We start from the raw sequence: 26,860 nt of genomic DNA, 5'->3' as shown, positions 1-26,860 counted from the left end.
CACTATGATGACTGCAACTATCCTCCACCGAGACGTTGTTTCCGCTCCACTCCAGACGAGCTTGAGTCCTCTGCCAGACAAATCTTGAGTGTGATTAGCGTGATTAGCGTGATGAATTTAAAGAGTCTCCCAGCGCTGCATCTTTTGGACGGATCTCTCGGCTGCTTTTTGGTTCCTCATGGGAGAATCAGTGATCAAAAATAAAATGAATAAGAATCACTTCAGACACAACACTTCAGTAAATTAGCATGTTAACAAGTATTTCATAGCGGTTCAATATCTCAATCATCAATTCTCTCTGAACTCTCTTTGAATTCCACCTCTTCTCTTTTCATATGGCTGGTTTGCAATCAAAGATGCCAGTCCACAATGTGCCGCCCAGGCAGCTTCGCCTCATCGCTTATCTACAAAGCGGGTTTGTATACTTTTGGGTGAGATAAATGGACTGGAGAGGGGAGAGAGTTTATGCCCACAGACCCTGAGCACCGGCAGGTAGAGAGAAGTTTTTTTGAGGGAAAGTTATTAAAATTCCTTTTTATCAACGTTTTAAATCCAGCCGGTGCCGCTGTGCAGCAAGAGTGACGACGACCTGCCGTCAAAATCCACAGCTGCCAGTTCCCGTTGTTCAAGGCATCAGATTATCTCAGACTTCTTCAAACTGGATGCGGCGTTTTTTGCGTCGCAGATCCTCAAAGGCAATTTTAAGATACCAGAGGAAGACCGGGAGATAGGAGCAAAACAAGAAATGAGCCAGGAGTTATCAAACGTGCACCTCAGGTAGTAAAATACCTATAATTCCTGTCACAATATAAGAGACGATAACTGCTTTCTGTTTGTGTGTTTTTCTCACAGCTGAGGAGGAAACATGAGCATTATGATCTGTATTTGTATATTTTCAGACGCTTCAAAACAATTATTCAAGGTAAACCCAGGAATAATAGTTCTTTATTGATATACAGGATGTCAAAGGAAAGACACGTCACATTTTGGTTCATAAATGGCAGGTTCAGACATGGAGGAGGCGTGCTTAGAAAACACACACGTAAATATGTGTTTCTGTGTGAAGAAACCGAGACATAGACCCAGATCTCCAGGTGACACTGAGACAATGTCTTCAAACTCTGCACGTCCGATATTTACATAGCATGCATCCATCTGAATAAAGGATGAGGCTGATGCGTCACTTGAGTTACAGTCATTCCACACACGCGTCACGCTTCTCCGGCAAATCGCACGCAACTCCATCGGGATCGTACAAAAGAATCTCAAGTACAAAAGCTGGAAAAACATAGAATTACGAGGAAATCGTGTGGGTTCTGCCACCGACACCTCCAGAGCTTCACTACAGGGGCGAGGTAACGTCACAAAAGCAAAAGGAGATGGAACATTCATTTGTTTTGAGTTAGAAATGTAGAAATAAGTCATAATATATAAATATATATACGTGTATTTACAGCTGCGGGTCTGTAGAGGATCAACACACTTTCTTACTCTAATATCTCTTCTTAGTTTTGTATGTATACACATTACTCTATGTACAGATCTTTACAGAGTTTACCACTTTAAACCTGCTCTCATGTCATCTTAATAAAATGATTGTTTCCATATTCTGATCCTCCTAAATCAAAGCCAACTTGCTTCAGACATTCCAGATCATAAATGTATATCTGTGCTTTTATGTTTACTCATACACACACACACTCTCTCTCGCTCTCCATCACACACACTCAGTGGGGCTCTCCCCTGCCCCGTTAGACCCCAGGCCATGGTATGTCAGGTAGTGGTATCTGTGGCGCTTGGTGCTGCTTGTGGGTCCAGTTGAGCTCCACGCCGTTCTTCTTCAGCGCCGCCAAATGCTTGATGTCCAGCGTGGTGAAGGTGGTGAACTGGACCTGGTTCCTCTTGCTGGTGGGGGAGTGGAGAGGCTCGTTGCGCTGAGGCTTAGCCAGTAAGGTGGCGGAGCGGCTCGCCATGGGATCCACCACCTGGGCCTGCATGTGCTGCTGGGAGCTGGACCGGCTGCGGCCCAGCGTAGCGGTTCTCTCCGGGACGGTGGTGATGCACACGCTGGGAATGTTGTTCAGGCCGTGATGGCCCATGGAGTCTATGGAGCAGCGCGGCAGCAGGGGGCGATGTGCCTCTCGTTTCAGGGTAGCCATTTGGGCCGCAGCCCCGCCCGAGCTCGGAGCGCAGTGGTTGTTGGGATCCAGCCACACCCAGTCGTGCTTGTGGTCTTTCGGGTCGGCGCTGGGCATGGGGCCTGCCTGTATAGGGGTCTTGGGTCTCCGGAAGCAGAAGTTATAAAAGGCACAGTTGAAGATGAAAGCAAAGATGGCCACACAGGAGACCCCCACCAACGCATACATGCCGATCTCCAAGTCTGACATGGCTCTGAATGTCCGGATGAGGTCGCTCTCAACAAATCTGGGAGTGGTCTTAGATCTGGGGGGCTCCTTCTTCATGCGTAGGTCCACTTTAGGAATGGCTCTCTTGGGGACTGAATTGGGGTCATCCAGCATGTTTCCAAAGTTTCTCCTCTGCTCGTCTCCTTTAGCGAGCAGACCCACTGTTGTGTCTGTTGGTGTACTAGATCCTGGCGTGGTCTCAGGTGTGGTGGGAGCCATGGTGGGATTGATGGTGTATGCTGTGTCTCGTGAGGCTCTGCTGGTGCTCCCAATCCACACCACCTGTGGCTTCATATGCCTGGTTGTTGAAAATGTGGCTGTGGTTGTAGATTCTACTAAGTTGGACTCCCGGCGCTCGGTTGCGGCGCTCCTAAACATCTGTCTATCCCAGTCAGCAAGACCACGCCGCGATGTCACCACCGCCTTGGGCTCTCTCATCAGCTCAGACGCAACATTTTCAATTGCTACACCTCCCTCTGTTCCGATCCCACCGGTGACACCTGTTATGGCTTCACTGTCACTGCGGATGTTAATCCTGAGGAGCCCCGTGCCGGCCGCCAGCTTGCTTTTCCTCTTGAACTTCTGGCATTCCTCGCAGATTCTCAGCTCCACTCTCACCAGCGCCCCCTGGCCCTCGCCTATGCCGCGCGCCACAACGAAGGTGGATCGCGGCGTGTGTCGTACGGTAGCCACCTCCTCGTCGGGGGTGGAGACCGTCAAAGCGTAGACGCTGCGGTCAAACAGCTCCAGGGGAGTGACAGCACCGTCGCTGAACAAAACCCAGCAACTGATCACCGCCTCCTGCAAAGGAAGAAAGAAATGCAGCTCTCTTTAATAACAACTAACTACCATCCTTAAGTTTAAACACTGTCTTTACAAATTAGAAAAGCTCTGTTACCATGGCTGTATTTCAAAGCCAACAATTACATCGCCTTGATTGCTAATTACAATAAATTGCTTATGGTAATCTCCATATGATTGCGCTCAGTAGGAAGCTATTCTGCCATATATTGGATGAGATGCAGTAAAACCATAAAGTTCTTTTGAGTTTGAACAAAACAATCACACGGCGCCGCAGAGCAGAGTTACCCAAAAACAATCACACGGCGCCGCAGAGCAGAGTTACCCAATGCAGTCACAGGGACGCACAGTGACCTACTTCCTGTCACTGGTGTGAGCCGCAGCAGAGGCCTAACCTCCATCTCATGGTGGTCTAATGGTTCAGTATCGACCAGCCGCAGTGACACGGCTGGTCGAGTTGGAAGCGTGGGCACGCTGCCACCACTAAATGTGTTAACGAGCTTTGGAAACGACCGCCCGAACGCCCGGCGTGTCGCCCGCACAGCAGGACCGCTGCACATGACGATCCGGGCCTGTGAACACAATGAGTTCACATCCAGCCAAACATGATTGGACCCCTAAGTCATAGTGTAATCTGTTCTGTTGCTGCAGTTCTTGTAATTCAAATCCACTTCCCCCCTTCACTTCTGTTATAAAATTAACAATTCATTGCCGAGTTGAATATGTAACTTTTCTTTTAAAGCCTTTTATGAAAGTTTTACAATAAACATATCTTACATGATATCATATATGGCACCTATAGTGCATTTGGTCTATTAATAATGCAGAACTCTCGTTCCCAGAGCATTACAGAACACTTAGATAAGTCTGCAGTATGGCAGTTATGTAGGGATGAATTATTAACAACTATTTGACATCATAGTATTTTTTTCCGCATTTGAAATTTATCTTTGAGGATGAAATGATAGAAGAGACGTACAGAATTTATTCATTACTCACACCAGGACTGATAAAATCAAATGAGAAATATTTAAATATGGTTTGAATGACATGAGGTGCCGTTCTGTGTGCTCGTCAATCCTGATCTGCTTTAATATTTGGATTATTCCCTATAGATCTATAGATCCGCAACAAAGTTCATGGGTTTAGATTTGAGTAAACCAAAGCAGCAAAGAGACAAACTGTGATTTCTAATCCACTAAGGATGTAGATAGCATGAGGGGAAAAGCTTTAGTTTGTGTTGTTGTTCTTTATAAATGCATCTCTTGTTTGTTTTGCAACCTGGAACACATAATAGGAGGGAAATAAGGGATTTGTCAGTGGATGTCATTTATCAGCGCCTCGGGCTTCTTCTTGATTGCCAAGAACTTTGAAGCGACAGGCGACGGCTTCCATGGCAGCTGCTCGGCACAAAGCCTAAATTTCATTTACTTGAGACAAATAAATAATTACACATTTGGGGGAAAAATACAGGGAAGGCGCAGTATGTACTTAATCACAGCCTTCAGCAAGTCAGTGTTGAGTTGCTAGGCACTCTTGGGTAAACCCACTGATAAAGCCTTTGTCTCGGCCGTGTGTGATTGAACGACGCCGCCCGAGGAACAATGCAGCACCAGTCACGGCGAAAACAAAATTGGTTCAATCTGCTCAAAACACAGATATTTACATAATTGAATGTGTCATGCAAGTTGTTCAGGAGTTTCCATCATCATCATCATCATCATCATCATCAGTTTTGGATGTTATGTAGTTGCCCCCTGCTGAGTGCTCTTGTTTTCTTTAGTAATTAAAGTTACTCAGGTCAATTTGATCTGCATAAGACAATATTGCATAAAATGTCTCTGAGGAGTTCACAGGCCCACTAAGCAAAGCGCTCCGCTGTCTGCGCTCTCCAGGGAGACCAGGAGAAACTTCCACACGGAAGGAAAACGGGAAGAACCCCTGTGAGGAAATCTAAAGGGAGATTCCCTCGATGCCTCGCACAGGCGCACGTGTGTGTGTGTTGTGTGTGTGCGATAGGAGCCATAGAACAATAGCTACAACAAGCGAGTCCTGATTCAATAAGAGGATCAAAGCTCTTTGATGTAAGTGAATGAAGTCTACAGTAAATCTCCCAGGATACTTTAGTATTTACGACAGTTTCCATAACGATGTAAAGTAGATTCTGCAGATGAGTCAGGAGGCCAAAAATGTATAAATAAATACAAAACAAATACTACAGAGGCTACAATCCACCCATTTGCACATTCCTGGTGGCATTTGACAGTGTTATTTAAAATTTTGGAATCCGTCTGTGCATTTTCTCCACAATGCTTGTGAGTCATTATCCGCTACCTGTTTGAGCTGTGTGATGATTTCCCTCGTGGCCGCTGTGGCGACGACGGCCCTGTTGCTCCCCGGGCTGAGCTGCAGGGACAGTGAGAGTCCAGACACCAGCTGCACGCCGAGCTCCATCACGCTCACTTTGTCCTCCAGCACTCTGACCGTCCTCTCAGCCAGGACGGAAGACGTCAGAGGGGACACCACCTGCAAACGCACAGCGGTACAGCCTCAAACTAACCATGGGTGGACATGCATGTAAGCCATTCAATGGAATGGCAGAGAGCATTTACACACACACACACACACACACACACACACACACACACACACACACACACACACACACACACACACGACTCACCTGTACCGTGGTCGTACCCACAGCTTGTCCTTGCAGCACGACTCCATCTTGCACCCGGGCGACTTCAGGGTCTGACACTTTCACTGAATTTCGTACAAGATTGGTCACGTCCACCTGCCAATCAAGAGAGAGGAAGAGAATCTTAATGTTTGTTCAATTTCTAATAGATCAGAGATGTCAAAGGAGACAAATCCTCTTTGGAAGATTGATATATACCTGCCAGTCAGGTCCCAGGAAGTACTTGACCTGTGCCCCCCCACTGAGAGGGTCAGGAGGCGCCTCAGACTGAGCGATGAAGGGTGTGAGCACCCTGAGCACAGAGTGTTGATACTGCAGCATGCAACCCCTGCCCTTCCTCATCTCCTCCTCCTCCTCACTGTCCCACATAGCCCTGATGTACACATGGACACACACCAAAACGCACACATTTAGTTACATTTGGTTCATATTTCTTCTGCCAAACTGGTGAATCTGAAGCATAACAGGTCTCATACATGAAATCTCTGATGTAATATATACTCATATGATATAAAAGAGGAGGAAGAATGGATATATGGGAAATCTGATGACAACATTAAGAACAGCTGAAACTAAAGATGAGATCAGCCAAAGCTAAAAAGCTCATACAAAGTCACATTAAAGTGTGTGATGCCCTCTGGGAAAGCGATGGTTTGAGCGATGAAGAAGACAATTCCCCATATGATGACGTCCCGAATCGTTATCAGCTGCTTGTAACGCCATTAAAGGAGCAGTAAAGTCGTGCAACATAATGCAGGGCGCTTGTGGAAGCGTTTCTTGAAATGATTGACTAAGGAACAACAATGATGACAAAATCCCGACCAATCAGAAAATGTTTGGTCCAGTTCCTTCAATCCAACATGAAACCAGACTATGATCCCTCACAAACCAACAAACGTTTGATTATCATTCATTCTGAAATGTAAATAACAGCATAAATCTCATAAAACAAAACAAAGAGAATGGTATGAGTCACTGCATTTAATCAGATTCTTGTTTAGTCAAGATCATTACATAAAGAATGAAACGTGCAAACGCTGCATTGGCTGTTTGTATATCATCTCCAATGAGACGCTGCCTTCAGGGACTGTGTTATCTGAGAGCGACAGATGAGTCGCGCTAGGGGGCCGTTTAGGAGATGATGGAATCCCTCCTGGATCTCTTCAACAAACCCCCCGGGAGCCACAGCAGGAGAACCAAAATAGTCTGAGCCTTAAACCTCCTCCTCCACATGCTGCCTCCTCCTGCCTGCTCAGCTACCAGCAGCAGACTGAGGCACATCGGCCTAACGCATCACAAAGAGCTCAATGCCGATACACGTATACAGCAGTAGATCGTCAGCGTATCGTCAAATACAGCAGAAATATAAAGACGTCATCCTGCTAGTTCTTGCAGGCCACAGAATGTCAGAACAAAAGAGTAAACTCATCCATCTAAGAGTAGATGTTTATGCAAATTGAAAACTCTCCAAAGACGTTGTGTTAATCTGCGCTGCCCCCTTCACCTCCTAAGTGTGGTTTCCTCCGAGCCCTGGGCGAGGGAGACGTAACTCATTGTTATTTCGGAACAGCAGTTAGGTCGACGCAGCACATTGGTTAGTGACCTTTCCCACTAAATGAATTGAAGTTAGATTAAGCGTGGGGGTCTCATGGCTAACCGGTTTTGTCCATAGGGGAGAGAGGTTAAGCTGCGAGCCGTCCTAAAGCCCCTCAGCAGTGATCATGTAATTATCATGCGCACAGCTGGACTAATACAAATTGCAGCACAGGTGCGCTGCGGGGAAGACGAGTGTGTGTGCGTGCGCACACTGCAGGGCCGGGAGCTTCTGTCAGGAGCAACGGTGCAAATAAACATCATTATTCTATAGCCCCAAGGTTGGAGAGCTTAGCATCTGATGGTGATGCTGCTTGAATTAAATCAGTCAGACTCAACGAGAGAGCAAAGGAACGTTTGTTTCCTGAATCCTTTTGTCCACATCGGCTGAGTGTGTGCGTTCTGCCTCCTACGGACAAATGAATAACACAAATCAAGCTTTAGACGTCTTGCATCTTCTGCCACACAGCCTCACATTTTCTTCCATTCCATGTTTTTGTACGTTTGCCATGGCTACCACACTTCTCTTCTTGTACTTTGGTGACCCTTCAGTTATCGCGTCTGTAACGACAGGCTGCTAATTACACGAAAAAGCACTTGTATCTAATAGTAATCTGTTTTAATTATACCCCACAAGCACTTGCTTAATCCATTTTAACACTGTTAGGGCTAAATAGAGGCTGAAAATCCTGCTACACTGTCGCTCCTGAGGACACGCGTCAACATCGCACAGACGTGGAACATTCATGAAGCTCAAACTTTGGCCACAGGCAGCTTTTATCTCTCCAGAACAAAGTAAGGGAAGAAGAATTCACAGCATCTGTTTTGGGTTGTCAGGCCAAACTCAACTGAAATTGCAGCAATCTTACAAAAGGCATTGATTTTGTGGAAACGGTGTCCAAACTAGTTTACTGACATCGTTTTATTTAGGAAACTGGAGCATTTCCACAATATTCCTCACTCACTTCCAGGTCTAGAGTTGGTGGAAAAGACCCAGAAATGGAAAAGTGACTTTAGCAGGCGTCATTACAGCGTGACACAGTTCTGTTTGTAAATCCACAAGATGAAAAAGCCTTTATTGTCCCTGAGTATCTCTTTAAATAGCTAAACCAAAATCTGGGAGGTTCCAACTCTTCATCAAGCGGACACGCATGGTTTTAGGTAATTGGGACCCGGAGCGACTAATCGGAAAGATGCTAAACATGAGACGAGGGCACATTGAACTCCCACGCAATTGAAAGTTTTTTAGGAAATGAAAGCGCCAAAGAGTTTTGAGCCCGGAGAGAGCGAACGGCCCATCAGCTGTGCCATCATCATTAGTATTGAGTGAAACCTAATGACCTCACTGTAAGTATTGAGTGAGAGGCCACTAACCTTTTTCCCGAGGGCAGCCGCGTTGCTTCCGCTCGCTGAAAACATCAATCCCGCAAATACAACCGACACAGATGTGAAATTTGGTCCATATAGATCATAAGACTACATTAAAGTATTTCCAACCAATTTCCCAGAGAGGAACTTATTACTTTTTGCTCCCGTTGTCCTCAGACCTCTGAGATTGCGGCTGATCCCAAGGCGAGAGGGGAGAATGAATGGCCGCCGCTCTCCAAAAGTCGGGTCACATGCAAATGAATTTCCCTGCAGGGATTAATAAAGTACCACTTAAAGAAATTTTCACTTTCTTTTTTAGTGCAGGACCTATTTTCAGAAGTTTTGGCCTTTCCTGCTGGTTATGATAACATTTACTCAGAGATATGGGGGAAGTTGTGAATCCATTAGACACACAGATTTAAAATGCCACCAGAGATCAGACTGAATATACTTAAATCTCTAGGTGTCTTAACTCACTGCTACACTTAATGATGCACAGGCGCCTCACTTTCTGCTTCCTGTGGTGATGGGGACCCTCCACCCTTTGATCTGGCTGAGCTCGGGGTCGGCCACGTCGATGAGTAGAGGCAGGCGCGGCATCCACACGTTCACCTCCAGCTGGGCGCTCAGGAAGCCGTAGGTGAAGTTGACCAGCACGCCGGTCTTGCCTCTGGTCTCGGTGCCGTTGACGTAGACGCGGTCGCATCGCTCAGACACCTGGACGTGAAGGACGAAAGGAAAAGAGACACAGACGTCACGACAACATGGCTCTGAAGATCCAGGCGATTGAAACTCTAGCAGTGCAGTTCAAGGCAGCTAACAAGCCTCATATTGCCTGGCCAAAGGTTAATGATGAAACATTTTCAACAGGCACAAGTCAGAAATGTTTAAGGAAGGAACTGACAAAGAGAAAAGGGAGTGAAAAGGAGGAACACAAGCACCAAGACAAAGCAGCTGTAAAACAGTCCACATTTTTATTCACTTTGTACACTTTTCCCAAGTCTGGCCTGGAAAATCCGGATTATGTTTTTGTTGCTGTCGTGTAAATCCACAAGCGTGATCTCTCGCGGAAAGGGCTTGCGACTACAAATGAGCTCTGCCTGGCGACTGGGCTTATACGGCGCTGCAGGTAGAGGAGAGCAATGAGCTGAAACACAGGAGCCGGTGTGTCTTATTTAAGATTGGGGGGCAGTGGAGGATGGGGGGGGGGGGGGGGTCCTATCTCTACCACCGCCTCACTTATCTTAACAAACCAGTGGCTCCACAGAGGTAATTGGAGAGCACTAGACTGGAGAATAGAGTGCAGCACTGGAGAAGGAGGAGGGAAGGAAAAGGGGGGGGGTCAAATTGAAGCGCTGTGTGGATGTATAGAGGGGAAGCCAGTACAGGATGACTTTTTCCCATCACGCCAAGTGATTCTGGCGCTGGGCTCTCCGGCGGGCGCACAGCCACACAAACCACTGGACACTAAAAAAAGAGAAAAATGATCTCTGAGCACCCAAAGCAGCTGATTGTCTGCTCTGGAGTGGGGAAAAAGATCACAAACATTTTTACAAAGTCATTCTCTTTCCTATTTGCTGGTCGGTTGCGCCCACCTGTCGCCAAGCGCTGCAGGCGGGAACTCGCGGTGTGTTTTAGGAATGTGGGAAAGAGGCTGACGAGCGGGAGAGAGGCGGGAAAATGCATTGTGTTAAATTAAGCAAATCAAAATGAAGAATCACTGGAGGAGATTTATTTAAATGGAGAAACGGACGGCACAATATGTCCTGCATCATTTATTTCTATTAGTCCTTTTCTTTTTTAGAACAAATCAATTTCTTTGTTTTTTTCAACACATCCAAAATGCAAATGAGGGAGCTTGTTGAATCTCCAGTGTGTGAGTTCATGCAGTCAGCTGTCGATTCTCTTCAGCTTTGAATCATTACTTATCGCCTTAACGGAGAGAGACAAGGAATCATCTGAAGCCTTATTCTGCTCAGACACACAACATCCATATACACGCTTCAGTCACTCTGCAGTTTCGCGCTTTAACCCTCAGCTGGTCAGTGGCTTTGCCTCTAAGAGGGGTCAGCGACCTCAGGGAGTGCAGGGGCCATTCAGAGACACAATAATAACTGGATTACAGCCGCAGCGCTGATAGAGAAATCATCACATGCTGACTCTCTCTCTCTCTCTCTCTCTCTCTCCTTCACATAAGCTGACACACTTACACACTCCCTCACAACTTACAAAGCCAGCGGATGGCATGTCACCTAATGAAAAACAATGCTCTCTCTCTCACTCTCTCTCTCTGTCTCTCATCTCCGCTCCGACTGTCCCACTAACATGGATCCATTACACGCGGGTCACATCGCTGTGCTTATAGCTTTTGAGTGGTGGGATCATGAGATCAGTCTCTAATGCTACAGTGGAGCGGCTGCTTTCATTCACCACACACACACACACACACACACACACTCCTGTTGATGCCATGGTCTTCGAGCCATTCATCACTAGAATACATCTTGTGTTTCATTGCCATTAAGCTTCTCAAATGGGACCAAACGTGTACAAATCAGCAGGAAGACAAACTAAATTCATATCAACATCAAAATATAAGAAACGACTTACGCCCTGCAAATCTTTATTACTGTAATATCATGTAACACACTGCAGAGCTCAAATAGCCAATAATCACATCAGTCATACATTCTAATATTTACTTGTGTGACTTGTCTACTTCTGTAAAGCGTCAAGGGAAACATTAAATCAAACAAATCTATTTATAGCGGAACTTAATGTGTACAGTTGTTGTGCTGTTATTGTTTTCTGTGACTTGTTTTATTCACAAATTAAGTGAAGACAGGATAATCCCACATTAGCATTCAGAGACGATGTCATTCAACAGGATTTAATTGAGCAGCACATACATCTCCACTGTGCACTGGTAAGACGGCCCCAAGGCGAAATAAATAATATATATTCCCAGCCACATCACAATGCAATAGCTGTCAGAAAAGTCAGAATATATCTCTCCATATAATGCTGCTGCAATGCAAATGTGTTTTACCAGCAGTGGGGGAAAGATTAAAATAAACATTTGGCTCTGTGGAAGTGTGTGTTTGGTTTTCAAAGTGGGTATTAAGCAAACCAAAGCCGAGGCTGAAATTACCCTGAGAGCGTCCTCGTCTGTGGACCTGCAGCTGGTGCGGTCGGTCACATCGGCCACTGAGCCGTCGGCCTCCACCGCCAGAGTCTTCACGGGCACAGACACCATCTTGCCTGTCAAGACTGCAGTGTTGAGGACGTCAGAGTTCTGCAGAGAGAGGAAGAGCTCAGCTTACTTTAACTGCTGCAATATAAACAAATACAGTGAGAAAGGTTTGGTATGAATATCAAGATAGTACTGCCTAATAATGCCTTACTGGACTGAATACATATCCGGGTCCTAACAAAAGAGATTTTGCTAATTCGAGTGTCAAATGACTAAAAGTGTCATTTGTATCATGCAGAGTTTCATCAAATCCAAATTAAGTCAGCCAATTTACATAAGAGATTTGGTTGGTGAAATATTAATGTTCAGCACCAACCCCACTAAACTAACACTCCAAAACTAAACCTCAAAAGCTGATTTGATTGAATTGTTCACACAGCCACACACATACAGACAGCTTTTCAGTGTTTCTATCATCCCTCGCTCTCACTCTCGCTCTCTCACACACACATACACACACGCACACACACACACACACACACACACACACACACACACACACACACACACACACACACACACACACACACACACACACACACACACACACACACACACACACACACACACACCTGCAAATCTCTTATTCCTCCACTGCATTTTTTGATTAACCACACATCTAATACTGATTACATTTTTAATCTTCCGTCGCATTTTCCCGACCTGGTACATCCACGTCCACCCTGATCGCCAGCTTTGCTCTTACACATCCTGTACATTGTCTCCACACCTGATGCAGTGTGTGTGTGTGTGTGTGTGTGTGTGTGTGTGTGTGTGTGTGTGTGTGTGTGTGTGTGTGTGTGTGTGTGTGTGTGTGTGTGTGTGTGAAGGAGCTCTGTGTGATCAGCTTTCTTGCTTGTGGCCTGAGAAGCGTTGGGCAGGACTCGACAAATGCTTCACTTCAATCATAATCAATAAAATAATCAAGCTCAGCACAAGTAGTTCAGCTTTCTATTTGAAATATGAGCATAACGATTGCAAAATGAGTTTGAATGAGTTCTTGTCATCTATTCAGAGCTCATCATCATCAATAGACGTAAACCAGACTTGTAATTTCTGGTAATTTACCCAAAAGCCTTTTGAGGCCACAACATGTCTCAAAGTAAATAATAGCAATGGAGAATCAATCTGAGCAATAGAGAAAAAATTGGTGCAAGCATTACGGATAACACTCCATGATTACAGTGTCATTTCACACTCTGCAGTGCAGACCTAATTTGAGACGGAAGAAAAAAAGCATTCGTGTGAAGATGAATATAATTACTACATGAATAGAAGCCTTCTAATGGTTGCAAAGTTCTGAAAGTAGGCAAACTTTGTTTTAAAGAACAAAGTTGAGACTAAATCATGGCCACGGGCAATTAACAACCGAAGACAAAATGATCAAAACACGTGCTATGTATGATGTCATCTCGACGACGTCTTTTACCGGCTGCCAATTTCATTGACCTCCTCAGACCCGGACAGCTGTTTTGTTTTCATTTTTAATTTCTCCTTGTTATTTGTGATTAGTATGTATGTAATACTTTGCGACCCTAAGTGATATTTATGCCACTAGGGGGTAGCGAAAAAATGTCCAGACATGAGGACAACAGGTTCAAGTTAAGCATAGTGATGTAGAAGGCGTAGGGAAGGAAAAATGTAATGTCCACATATGAGGACGTGGGGTCTTTAGGAGGTTAAGATGGAGTGGGGCCCTGAAGCGACCCTCTGATGTGAGGTAGCTGTTGTTTGGTCCTTCTGTGACTAACAAACCCTCACCTCATCCGACTTCTGTCTCCAGGTGCTCTACTTCATTTCCTACACTTAACCAGCGCTTTACAGCTTCCTCAACCTCCTTCGTCCAACAGCCTCACGTTCAATAAAACTACAATAGGCGTTAAATCACTGCGTGTCCCAGAGAACTTAATCACCCGTGAAGGAACTGAGGGGTTGATAAAGCTGCAGGAACAGGGAACTCGCTATATAACAAAAAGGTGCATAACAGGGCCAGACTCACGCTTACATGCTTACCTAAATGTATAGTAAACACGTGAGATAGAGACGCAGATACGTTTCTCACCATGATCAGCGGTGCCAGGCCCACGTAGTCCCTCTGCGTTGTGTATATCCGCATTACGCCGACATCTTTAACATTCCCTGGCAGCTCCAAACGCCATGAAATCAGTTGGCCCTCTGCCGGCTCGTATACTTCTTTGGGTGTGAAGTCCAACTGCAACACTTCCAACAGACCCCTGTCATGAAGATAAACAATACAGAGAACATGGATTAAAATAGAAATAGAATTAGAAATAGAACATACACATACAGTTTCATTTGTTGTCCTTCAAAGCAATCAATACATCCACACAGCAGACCAGTTAGTGAGCCGAAAGATGGAATTCCAGGGATTTATTCTTCAGGAAACTGCATGAAAGGAGCTGAGGTCATGTGTGCACCAAGTCTAAACATATTGAATATGAATAAATGTGACATTTGTGCTTATCAAAACGTAGAAAGGCTCTACTGGCAATACACAAGAGGTCTCATTTCTAACTGCGTAGGCAGAAACAAGTGAAGGTTTTGGGGAAAGATTGAGTTTGAGTGTCATTTATTTGCAGTCCTTTGACCAGAATATTTGATATTCAATGTTTGATTTGATGCTGTAGAGAGTGTGTGTGTGTGTGGATGCATACCTGCCAGAGAAAAAAGATCAAAGGGAGAGCAGGGTGTGAGTGTGAATAGAGTTCCAGCACTGTATAATCACCAACCAGCAAAACAAAGAAGCTCTGCATGGCGGAAATTTACATGGAATAAAATGAAACGCGAGAGACACCAACGCTGAAATCCGACACAACACGGACGACAACACACAGAAACAAACATTCGCCTGCGATCAAAAGCAACTCAAGGTCTCACAGCGACAAGCGAGGGAGCAACGACGCAGCGAGAGAGGCTAGAGAGGTGACGACAATAACATCGCAACGTCTCCCAACACAACGTTTGATCTGTGAGAAGGAAACATGGGGAGACACAGTTTCACACACAGGTCTTTTAGCGAGAACTGAAATACTGACGGAGCCGAAAGGCATCAGGGTGAATATGAGGTCATTAATTAAGCCTTATTAAAGCTTTGGCAGTAAAGAGCCAGAAGAAACCCTGATCCCATTTCCTGTTGTAGCATGACATCGCTGTCGCTCCCCGTTTCCTGCCTCTGCTCGATCAATCAAATCAAACAATCCTGCATTCCAGCCTCCTCTCTGCCCGTCCATCCATGTGTGTGTGTGTGTGTGTGTGTGTGTGTGTGTGTGTGTGTGTGTGTGTGTGTGTGTGTGTGTGTGTGTGTGTGTGTGTGTGTGTGTGTGTGTGCTTGTGCTTGTGCTGACCTATGGCTGCCATTTGTTTCCCTGACGACTGCCTCGCCCTTTTTAACCTCGCGTGTCTGCTTTCTGCTTTCAAATGTGGTTTTCTCCGGCTTGTTTGGGGCTGAATTTGCTTTGTTCCCAGTTACGGATCAAACTGCTCCCCTGCCTTGAACATTCACAGATCTGATCAGGGCCATCTGATGTTGCCCTACCTCACATTGCAGCCCTCCACTATACAAGGAAGAAACTAATTTCCTCGTTTTGCTTTTGTATTCCTGTTTTTGAGTTTGCTTTTTAATGAAATGGACTCAGGCCAAATGTATGATTCAGACTGCAGCGAGTGCATGAGAGAGAAGCAGAGAGGAAATTTAGAAGGCTTTAATTCCCCTGCTTCCTAGAAATCTATTAGGACGACTTTAAAGCCTGGGACGTATCATCGCTCCCAAAGCAGTGGTGGGAGAATGCGTCCGCGTGTGTGTGTGTGTGTGTGTGTGTGTGTGTGTGTGTGTGTGTGTGTGTGTGTGTGTGTGTGTGTGTGTGTGTGTGTGTGTGTGTGCGTTCCTGTGCCACTCGCTATATCTCCCTTTCTTTCTAATCTCTCCCCTTACTAAACGTGCAAGCGCTTAAGCCCGGATAACGTACCCGTGATTATGGATGATTACAGATAAGTGGGTCGGACGGACGGAGGGGTTGTGTGTGCATGTGTGTCCATGTGGGAGGGAGGTTGCTGGGCAGAGATGTGTATGTGTGTGTGTGTGTGTGTGTGTTAGTGTCTGCCACCAGCATCCGGTAGCAGATACAACTCCATGATTTATTATGATACTGAAGCCACATTCAAAATACACACAAAAAATAAGTATAGTTATAAGTAGAACATGTACACAATTTTAGTTCTCATAGTGAAATATCATGTACATCCCCTAAATCTTAATCTCAATTTTCATTAAATAGGTGAAAATAGATGGAAAGAAAGATGGCAATGTGGTGTTGAGTTCAGGGACCGACCTCTTCGCAGTGACTGTAAGCTTCCTGCGGCAGATGACGGAGATGGTGCTGCCCGTCGCCCCCCCTCCTCTGCCGGCGTCCAAAACCACGTCCCACAGCGCCGAGTCGCTGGGCCGCGCCGCGCTGAACACCAGGCCCTTCTTCACCGTCGCCCTGCGGAAAATACACACATGTACACACACACACACACATGTACACACACACACACACACACACACACACACACACACACCGAAGTTATGAGACGGTAAAGGTTATAAGCCGTGCGTGAGAATGAGGAAGTCTGGTGTTCCTGTGCTCAATTAGTTTGTTGTCTTTTGTCTTTTGTCTTGCTGCTATTTAACTATGAAGCACTTGACACTATGACATTTTAGTATCTGTGAATGGTGCAAGAACTTACCTACTTTCAAAGAACAATATATGGCCTTCAAGTTAAGGTTTTGCAGTAAATGAGATAAATTATGCTTGAAACTTCATTTTCATTTTGAAACACAAACAGGTTTTTGTTGTTTGTGTCCTTGCTTCAGGCCTCAATACCAGACAACATGAATCATTTTTTGAAAAAGCCAAACCATCTTTTCTCTGTGTACATATTCATGATAACAAAGAGCCACTCGCAGAAAAACGTGTCCATGTGATCGTTACCTCCAGGCTGGATTACTGCACCTCATCATCATCAGCCTGATGCTTCTCTAAAGACTCTCCAGCTGGTACAGAATGCAGCTGCATCTATGTTGCCTAAAGTGCCTTGACCTTTTGTTGTGGTTTGGTATGTACATAAAGTTGAATTGAATTGAAGTGAACTTGTTCTTCATCTTCAGCCAAACCCAACAGACTCCTAGAGCTATCAAGGCCCAATGCCTGTAAACATGTTGTCCTTTGAATGACAGAGAGACTAGGTAACCTGCCAGAATGACGCTGTCTCCACCGCCCTGTTGGAGAAACGTCTCTTTTGGACCTCTGGAGTTTTTTGTCTCTCCCCATGATCCCACTTAACTAACTGACTGATTGGCATTCTGTCTGGAACAATCTCATCCCTTGTCCCTCGTCTGAGTCACTTTTTGGATGTAAAATCTCACCTCGCCATTCGCACGGTGCCTAACGAGGTGAGACACCAACAGACTGATGTGCGGCTGGCTGCTGGCAGACACAGAATTAGCAGGGGTATTTAATTCCCATTAGCCCCGAGGAAAACTAGGCATCAGTTAATCAGATGTCTGATTCAGACACACACATCACTCCTGCTGGAAGGAGCTAGAATGCTGATTAGCCATAATGTGAATGGACTAGACGCTCCCAGAGGCGCAGCTACCGTCTCAGGCTTTAAACACACGGGTCACGACCTCTAATGGGCTTCAGGTATCTCTCTGTTAAGCAGCAATGTTTCATGCACAGAGGAGGATGAAACGTTGGGTGGATCAGAGGATGAAGCGAGAGCCAACTGCCAAGACAGACGCACAAATACTTTATATTTAAAATGCACTAAAGCACTGATCTGCACTCCGGCTATTGGAATTAAATTTAGTTTGATGCTGACTCGATAACATCAACTGCAGATTTTCAACCTCCAATAAATTGGTCTGTTAGATGCGGAGGACGTGCAGAAAAGTCACCAAAACAATCTCAGAATGAAACATGGTGCAATATCCTGCTGTGTGTCTGCAAAGAGATGCACCTCAGAACACACACACACACACACACACACACACACACACACACACACACACACACACACACCACCCTGATCTGCCTGATGTGTTGCACACTTTCATATTTACCTCTTTTAGCTCCATCAGACATCCTGAAACAGAATCCTGTGTTTATCAGATGGAGCGTTGATGGTGATGGTGCTTGTGCAGTGATCTCATCTCCCTTTATGGACCCGCCAGACACGCTTACGTGCGCAGCAATGGTCCAACGTTAGTCTGGCTGTAAGATATGATCGCGTATAGTCTGGCTAAGGCTATAAGTTTGGTGTAAAGATTCATCTGTGCCCTTGTATCGAATATAACACGACTTTAGCAATACAGGCTGAGGGATATGAGCATATGGCTGCTGTGTGTGAGAAGAAACATTCATCATTCTTCATATGTTAATGTTCCATGTGCCTCTTTACCTTGGCTCCATCTGTGTGCACCATGTTTCCTGATTCATAATCTGTGTGTCCGTCGCTTTGAAACATGCAGAGCTTTAGGTTCAAACCTCCGACAAGTTTGTCCAAACCAAGCCAGTGTATCTTAAGGAAGCACTAATCTTTCCTTCTCCCTCTGGGGTCTATGCTCCAGCTGTGCCACACACACACACACACACACACACACACACACACACACACACACACACACACACAGAACAACATGAGGGCTTAGAAAGGGGGAGAGGACATGTGAGGGACCAGGACCCGGGCTGGTGAGGACAGATGACAGGATGAAGCCTGGAATACACGACTAAATACGCCTTATATGATGTCAAACCTGTAATTTGTTAGGGATGCTAGATGGCCAATAAATGGACGAAGACAAAGACACCTGAAGACAAATGTTTAGTTTAGTGACATTGCAGCAAACTTCTGAGCTTAACAAACAAAGCTCACACTCACACTGTGACACCTTTTGACACGCTAACAGCACAGGGGTGTCATGCTGAGTCACTAATTGCTTCATAAATAGCAACAACTTACTCTACAATCCATACTCAAGACTTGTGAAACGTAAACTTTGGAGGGATTCTGTTGGCAACATCTCCTTCTTCTCTGCAGTTCAAAACCCCACATGAAACAAAACAAACGCACCTCATGTTTTGTTTGTTTGAATAGATCTTTATCTATCTTTATCTTTTGTATTTGTTTTTTTGAAGTTTAATATTTGTTGTTCGGATGTGTTTCCTTAACTTACAACCTGCGGATCTCCTTTGAAGGTTCCCACTTTTTGACGACTCGTCCCAGTATAAGACCAGTTTAGTTCCGTCGACAGCACAAGCAAATTAAACACAAAGACTGTCGCTCACTAATCAGTGTTTTCTAGGTCAGCTTACACACACTCCAGTCCAGATGCACACATGAACAAACACTGATCTGCAATCAAACAGCACCCAGACTAATCAATAACAGCTGAGACGGGGTCAAGGTCAGAGTCGTTCAGCGGCTGACAATCCAACCCGATGCTAGACAGCGACACACACACAGATGCTGATCAATATCTGGATGAAAACCTGTGAATGATTCACTCAATGAAGAATGAGAAATGATGAAATGTTGGATTTTTTAAGCTTTGCACCTTCCATCTCTTATTTTCTGCCATCTGTTCTGGACAAAAGCTGCACTCCTGTAAGGCGTCCTCACCCAATGCCTGAAGCACTTCAAAGCTCTGAGTGTGAGCGGGAACCCAGGGTCTCTGTGGAGCACTGAGCTTTCCAACTCATCACACAGTCACAACCCTCCTGCAGAGGAACATCAGGGTTTCTCTCCCGCGTGTATTTTTGCTCTCAGGTTTTGAACTATGACCCCGAGTTCATGACTGAGAGCTGAGTTCACTTCACATGATGTTTTTAAAATGGCTTCGAAAAGCACAAAGCAGTAATCAGATTGAGTCTCCAGCATTCGGAGGCAATTATAACCACAGAGGAGGAGAGAGGTTTTCTTCCTGCTGAGCCACTCGATACAGTTTTTGAATTAGCTGTGTCCTGTTTGTTCATTTAATGATGGCCTACGTAAGAGCTGCACCCTGGTTTAAGGGGTTGTTGGCCTGGTTATCTAAATAGAATCAGGATGTTCTCCAATGCTATTAAACATTTTGCCTGAGAAAAGAGAAAACAAGCTGAAGGATGGGAGAATAATTTGTAAACTGTAAAAGAGGAGATATTTGGTATTATTGTGTTTAACAGGTGAGTGTTATGTCCCTGTGCCACACTCTGACTCCCTCCATCCTGCTCACAGGCACACGTACAAACAAATCCACTCACACACACACACACACACAAACGCATGCTGTAAATCCTGGCAGTCAGCCCAGATCATCCCCATACCGAAGAGTTAACCTCTTGATTCGTTTTCAATCAGGCCCCACAGATTATGGGGCTAACCCTGCCGGCGTGGACTCAATCTTTGGCCAAGGAGTGAAGTGGAGCAGAGGATTTCTCCCAGGGAAGAATCAATCACTTCGTCCGGCTCCTCCGAGTGCCTTCGCTCGGATTTAACCGCTGTACTCTCTCTTCCCGGAAACACTGTGGCTGAAATTACAGACGCCACCGAGTTAATCCTTCCACAAACGGTCAAAACGGCAGCGGCAGATTCCATCTCCGCATCGTCTCTCTGTCTTATTTGCCTAATTTACACAAACTCTGCGTAGTTACCATTCAGGTCACGTATCCGTCTGGTGTTTGAGCGGAGCACTCGGTCTGACACACAGGTTTCCCTCTGTAAACTCTATGGATTAACCCATATCCTGCCTGCATCTCACTGCAGATTACTGTGGCAGCGGTTTGTTCGCCGCTAAATCGAGACATTAAGGCTCTAATAAAAACACTTCTCCTCACTTCGTCATGGAAACAGATTGAACTGTGTGTTTTGGCGGTGTGACATTAACCTCCGTCTTACCCAGTCTGGAAGTTGTTAGCGATTTGTTTGGCCGCTCCATTAAACCGATGTATTATTTATGAAGCCAAACACCCGGAGAACCTTGTTGGAATGTTAGCGAGATGTTGAGATATTAAAACTGGTAAATCACGCAGCCCGTTATTCCCCCGTTTATGGTAGAGCGCTCCTCCATAACTTCTGGGCTAACTGAGAAGTTGGAGCGGACGGGATTTAACGCGGGGCTGATTTATGAAGCCGGTGAAACTGGCAGGCGACACAAGTCATCCTGGCGTCGCAGCGTTTTACAGCGCGGCCTTGATGGCGCGGCCCCCATCAGTATTCAAGTGCCTTAAGTAACCATTTAAATGCAAGGAGCTTATCCTTCATGAAGACGCTCAAATATACATCATGATGATTCCGCTTTTTTTTCTTTCTTTTTTTCACCCAATCTCTTTTTCTGCTTCACACGTTTCAGTGACAATAAAATTTTATTTCACTCCCGCTAAACTCCTCTCCTCTGCAAACTCAGCAACGTGCTTTAATGGTTGTAGTGTTGCCCCAGACGTATACATTACCCCGGCCCAGCACGCTCCATTTCCCCATTACTCCACTCCCAAACGCACCGTTGTCATAGTACATACAGGACGCACTGAACTGAATCAATGGATCACTGAGTCAAATTAGATTTCATCTAATAATAATAAATAATCTTACTCACCCCATGTGTGACATTACTCACTCACTCACTTATTCCTATGTATTCTATTTTATGGATTTTCCTCTTTTGGGTTTCATTTGAGAATTAGTTGAGGCTGCATGTCAATATTAGTTATGAATACATCCATCTTAACCTCCTGAGACCCTGCGTCCTCATATGTGGACAATGCATTTTTCCTTCCCTACACCTTATACAGCATTATGCTTAACTTAGACCTGTTGTCCTCATGTCTGGACATTTTTTCGCTGCCCCTAGTGGTATAAATACCACTTTGGGTTGCTAGAAAAAATAGCAGGTCTCACAAATCCCAAATAGCAAGGAGAAATAAAGAGCAGTGTAATAAAGAGGCAATGCATCTCTAACCTGAGCGTGAAGTTCTCCAGGGTGGATGTGCTTGGCAGGAACACATAGAACGTTGCCACCTCTGTAGTCTTCAGGGGCCTGGAGGAAGTCTGGATCACCACCGCGCCTCCTAGTTTAAGTCGCAGGAAGGTGGGGTTCCCCAGTGGGGTTCGAATCAGGTTCACGCTGCCTATCCTCCTCATTGGTGTGCCCAAGCCGCCGGGGCGCCCGCCTCTCCCCACGCCCATGCGTCGTAGGCTATCCTGGGGAGCGCACTGGCCTGTCTGGTCCCCCCGGCTCTGGAAATAGATCTCCACCAGGTTCCCCTGCAGCCCTTTGACCCCTCCGGTTCCAGCTGTTGCCTCTCTGCTGCGGCCGACTGAGCTGAACCAGGCTGGCTCTGGCTTTAACTGGGCCACACAGAAGCCACCAGGCGACACTAGGCACGACCCACGGACTTCACGTGTCTCCCAGAAGGCGTAGGCTGTCATGCAGTGAGCCTCGTCCTTGGCCTTACCTGGGGGGTCTTTCCTGTCTTCTCTGGACACCCTGGTGATCTCACTGTCTGTGGGCATGTGGAAAAGGATCCTGATGATGGGGGAGGAAGAACGAACCTGGCGGAGCAGGATAACAGGGAGAATCCTGCGTCCGCTAAGTAGCAGATCTTGATTAATGGGGGCGTCCACAGTCAGGGGACCGTATGAGGCATTGACAGTGGGCTGAAGGAGTCCGAAGACTGGACCACTGATTAGAAACGTCTGAGCCTTCATGCTTGAATTTCCTGATGGCTTGTGGGTGTTCTGCCTCAGGAACACATGATCCACATTCTGGACGTGAAATCCAATCGTGGGATAAACCGGGGACGGGTTAGAGGATGTCCCGATGTCTTCAGCGTCCTCCTGGCTGTCAGCAACTATGAGGGGGGGGGGGGGACACACAAAACCAGGTGAATGAGCCTGTGTGTCGTATTCAAATCAACATTACAAGAATGGGGTCTAGAAGGATCAGACAGAGGAACAGCTGGAGTCCTTGTTTGGACACTAACTTTGTTGTACTAGTTCAGTCTGACGGCGACTGAATTTGCTGATGTGTAATTATGAATATGAGGATGAGGTGTATGTAGTTAAAGAGCTTTCAAAGTAATTACTGCTACATTGAGACCATTAACTTTAACAGCTATTTAACAAAGTGTGTAAACTGATGTTGTACCCGATGTGTGTGTGTGTGTGTTCACCCTCATATAAGATCAACTGACCTTTAAAGCAGCTACTCACGTTGTTATTTACAATGTTCCCAACACCTGTAGAGACCTTTATCCCGAAAAGGAACTTAAGAAAGCTGACACTCATCTGTTGATTCTCCCGGTGACACAGTATACACCAGTTTAAAACATCTTATGCTACAAAACTGACTTCATAAAGCTTCATTGTGGTTCTGTGGGAATAGCCAGTATAAGGTGTGAGCGGTGAAAAGGCCTCCCTCGTAAATGTTTGTGGGATGACTGTTTGGTCCCAGCAGGATGTTGCCGTGACAGCCTCCTCTTCCTCCTGCCAAACACACTTGATCATTTGCCACACTAGTGTTGAAGTGCTCCAAAATGACTGTCTGGCTGAGACTTTCCTCACAGAAATAATGTGTCTGACGGGGAGCGTACGGCAGAGACTCATTATCCACCGCAGGAGTCTAACAAACCACACATTTAGGTTCTCACATTTCTATAGGTTCTCACATTTCTATAGGATCTCACATCATTTTTTTGCAAATACGGGGATACATCAATCTGGCTTCTTGAAAAACAGCAAATCAAATCAAATATCTATAACTTTGTGTGACGGCATCACGTAATTCTTGAAGTCTTCCTTCTGCAATATGTCAACATCAATTTTGCAGAACTTTGGATGGCACTTTTCATAGCGAAATGCACAATTTTCCCATTCTGAAGGTGTCGTTCAACCGGCTTAATGTGCCGCCACGTCTAGACAAGACGACGATAGGGAGGAGCTCAACTCCAACTCACAGGCAACGTTACCTTGATGATTTAGAAAAGGAGGGAGAAAAAAAACCATCTTGGCTTATTCAAAACTTATTTATTCACTTTTGATTTCTTGAGAGAAAAATCGAGCAGAGAGCATGTTGCCTCCACTGGTGCTGGGAATTCCAAGCGTCCTTATAGATCAGATAAGTGATTTATTTGGTTTGGGTTTTTTTTACCCAGAAGGAAAGTTTGAGCCAAAGTGAGTCTCTTTCAAAAAAAAACTCAAAGTGAAACACAAATCATGCTTATATCTGCAGAACACACAGGCACACACAGGCACAATATGAGCTGTGTGATCTGTTGACAGCACAGTTGATCAACACATATCTGCTCATGAACTGTGACAGGCAGGAAACCGCACAGACGGCATCGCTGACTGCTTGGCTTTGTCGACTAACAACCTGTCTCACACACACTCACGCAGACAGATGCTCTCTAGAGGAACAACTGATTGATGAGGAAGATTTTCCTCTGCTCCCAATTTATGAAAAATCAGCATTTGGAAGCTTTCCGGATCCCCCACAGTGGGGACTCGGAAATGTGAAAAAGGAACGCCGTCCAAATCGGATCACAGGAGAGGAACTGAAAACATCAAAGGGAAAGCTGAGACTCGTGGTGATTAGTGAGTCTGCGAGGTGACGTTTGGGATGTGTGCCCGTCAATCACAGCCCAGATGCCACACACACCCCCAGTCCATTTCACTGGGTGGTCACTGAACAAAGCACCACCTCAACAATAAGCCCCTAGTCCTGCACAAAGAAGAAGAATTACAATGGATGAACATAGTGTGCAGACAAAATATCTATGTTTGGAATGAATAGGCTATTGTTGTAGTCTGATTGACAGGCTCCAGGTTCTACACCTTCTTGTTTAATGAGTCTATACCACCAGGAGTCATGTGTTACTTGGATACAGTGGCATTCACGTTTGCAGTTGGAGCTCTTGAATGAAGCCATCGTTATTATTTTAATGACTTTCCAGACTATTGCTTCAGTCTTGCTTGTTCTGATTCATGTATCTTAGTTACACAACTATTTATGTGTAATATGTCACCAACAGCTCAGTGTCATTTGGTGATTTCTGTTTCCATGAAGTATCTGCAACCTCACGTGTACGAAAACTTCAGCATTAAATCAGATTATAATCAGATTATAATGCTGTCGTGCATATTCATGAGTGTGAGGCAGAGATGAATTCAAAGGCTCAAGCCCTCATCACACCGAAACCACAACTGACAGCTGAGTCCTGTTGCCGGGAGAAGCGTCGCCATCGCTCACATCCACGATGAAATATTCACACTCAGGTATCTCCTGCAAACACTCGGGAGGGATACAAACGCCGGCCATCTGAGGATGTAGTCGACGGTGACATATCTTTATCAGTGAGATAGGCAGCTGAGCGCCGTGGCTTCTAATGCAGGTTATCTTTAAACAAGCACACCAACAGCTGGGCAACTTTGGCTTGGAGTCTCTTTAATCCCAGTGATGAATCTTTCCCTGGCTGAGTGCGTTTTACACACACACACACACACATGCACGGTAAAGAGGTCCAGCAAAGACCCAGAAAGACAACTTCAGAAACGGGCAAACACAAGCCGCAATTAGGCAACTTGGACTTATTTTGGTTTAAATGGGTTCATAATCTCAATATGGAATTTCCTGATAATCTGTCAGAGGTTTTGTAAATGTGACCTGGTTTGGACTAAGTGACTTTGAGGTCCCAGGCCTTTTTCCTAAACAAAGATATTGATGATGTTCAAGGCAGAAATCTGCGATCAACAAAGACGAAAACGCCAAATTAGAACCTGCGATCGATGGCAAATTCCATTGAGATTTCTTTCAAATGGGGACAAAACGTGGACAACAACTAGTTAACTAAGAATTCATTCAAGTTCTCTGGTGTTGTTTTACATCAGGATCACTTGAATCAGGGATCTGTCACCTTTGTAACATACTTTTGCCTTTTTAAGTCAAATTCCAGGCAAATTTTAACCATTTAGCTCTAACTTTCAAAATTAAGGCATAAGAGTGTTAAAGGAAGGTTTCACCTCTATCATATAGAACTGATTCATTCTGTCGGCTGGGGGCTGCAGGCTAATGTCGACCTGCTGCATCCTTTAAGCACACACACATTGCATGCATGATATAAGAGATACTTGGAAACTATACAAACCTTCAGCACGACAGCCTTTCAGAGCTCATATTTCTATTCTTCACCATCATCCTTACAGTCTGCTGTGACGTAAACGTGACACACACACACACACACACACATCTCACCTGTGATCGCAGCCGTGAGGAAGAGCGCGCGGAGGGCAAAGTTGAGCATCGTCCCGGTAAAAGTTGGAGGTTCAAAACTCTGAAGAAGCTTCTGTCAGTGTGGTGAGAGCTAAAGTCTGGATCTGGATCAGTGTTCACATGGTCCAGTGCTGGGAAAGTTCCGATCACAAAGCGCGCAGTTGAAGTATCCACATGATGCGTTCAGGGTTCGGAGCTCCGTGCGTAAAGTCTGGTGCCCGTCTCCAAACCGGGATCAGCTGGGTGATGACGATGATGATGGGGATGATGGTGATGATGATGATGATGGTGCGGTGACAAGACAGCAACAGGCTCACAGAGACACACAGATTAGCGTGTGTGTGTGTGTGTGTGTGAGCCACGTGGGTTAATCGTTGGTTAGTGAAAGAGCAGCTAGCAAATGAAATGTAGGAGGTCAAGAGGATCAG

The 26,860-nt window shown here is 45.5% G+C and overlaps 1 protein-coding gene across 1 annotated transcript; it reads right to left on the bottom strand.

Moving 5' to 3' along the window:
• Positions 1-1,751: 1,751 nt before the first annotated feature.
• On the bottom strand, positions 1,752-26,463 carry LOC142992815 (transmembrane protein 132D-like). Its single transcript, XM_076143320.1, has 10 exons — positions 26,415-26,463; positions 22,122-23,013; positions 16,471-16,623; positions 14,184-14,355; positions 12,020-12,163; positions 9,377-9,585; positions 6,106-6,280; positions 5,890-6,003; positions 5,541-5,732; positions 1,752-3,206 (listed from the first exon to the last, which is right to left on the bottom strand). The coding sequence occupies exons 1-10, from the start codon at positions 26,461-26,463 to the stop codon at positions 1,752-1,754; spliced, it is 3,555 nt and encodes a 1,184-aa protein (XP_075999435.1).
• Positions 26,464-26,860: the final 397 nt, after the last annotated feature.

The sequence above is a fragment of the Genypterus blacodes genome, unplaced genomic scaffold, assembly GCF_046128005.1.
Source record: "Genypterus blacodes isolate CSIRO-AG114 ecotype Tasmania unplaced genomic scaffold, CSIRO-AGI_Gbla_v1 ptg000023l_1, whole genome shotgun sequence".
In the NCBI taxonomy this organism is placed as follows: domain Eukaryota; kingdom Metazoa; phylum Chordata; class Actinopteri; order Ophidiiformes; family Ophidiidae; genus Genypterus; species Genypterus blacodes.
Note: the sequence above shows the minus strand (reverse complement) of the source record. Positions and strands in the feature narration are given on the sequence as shown.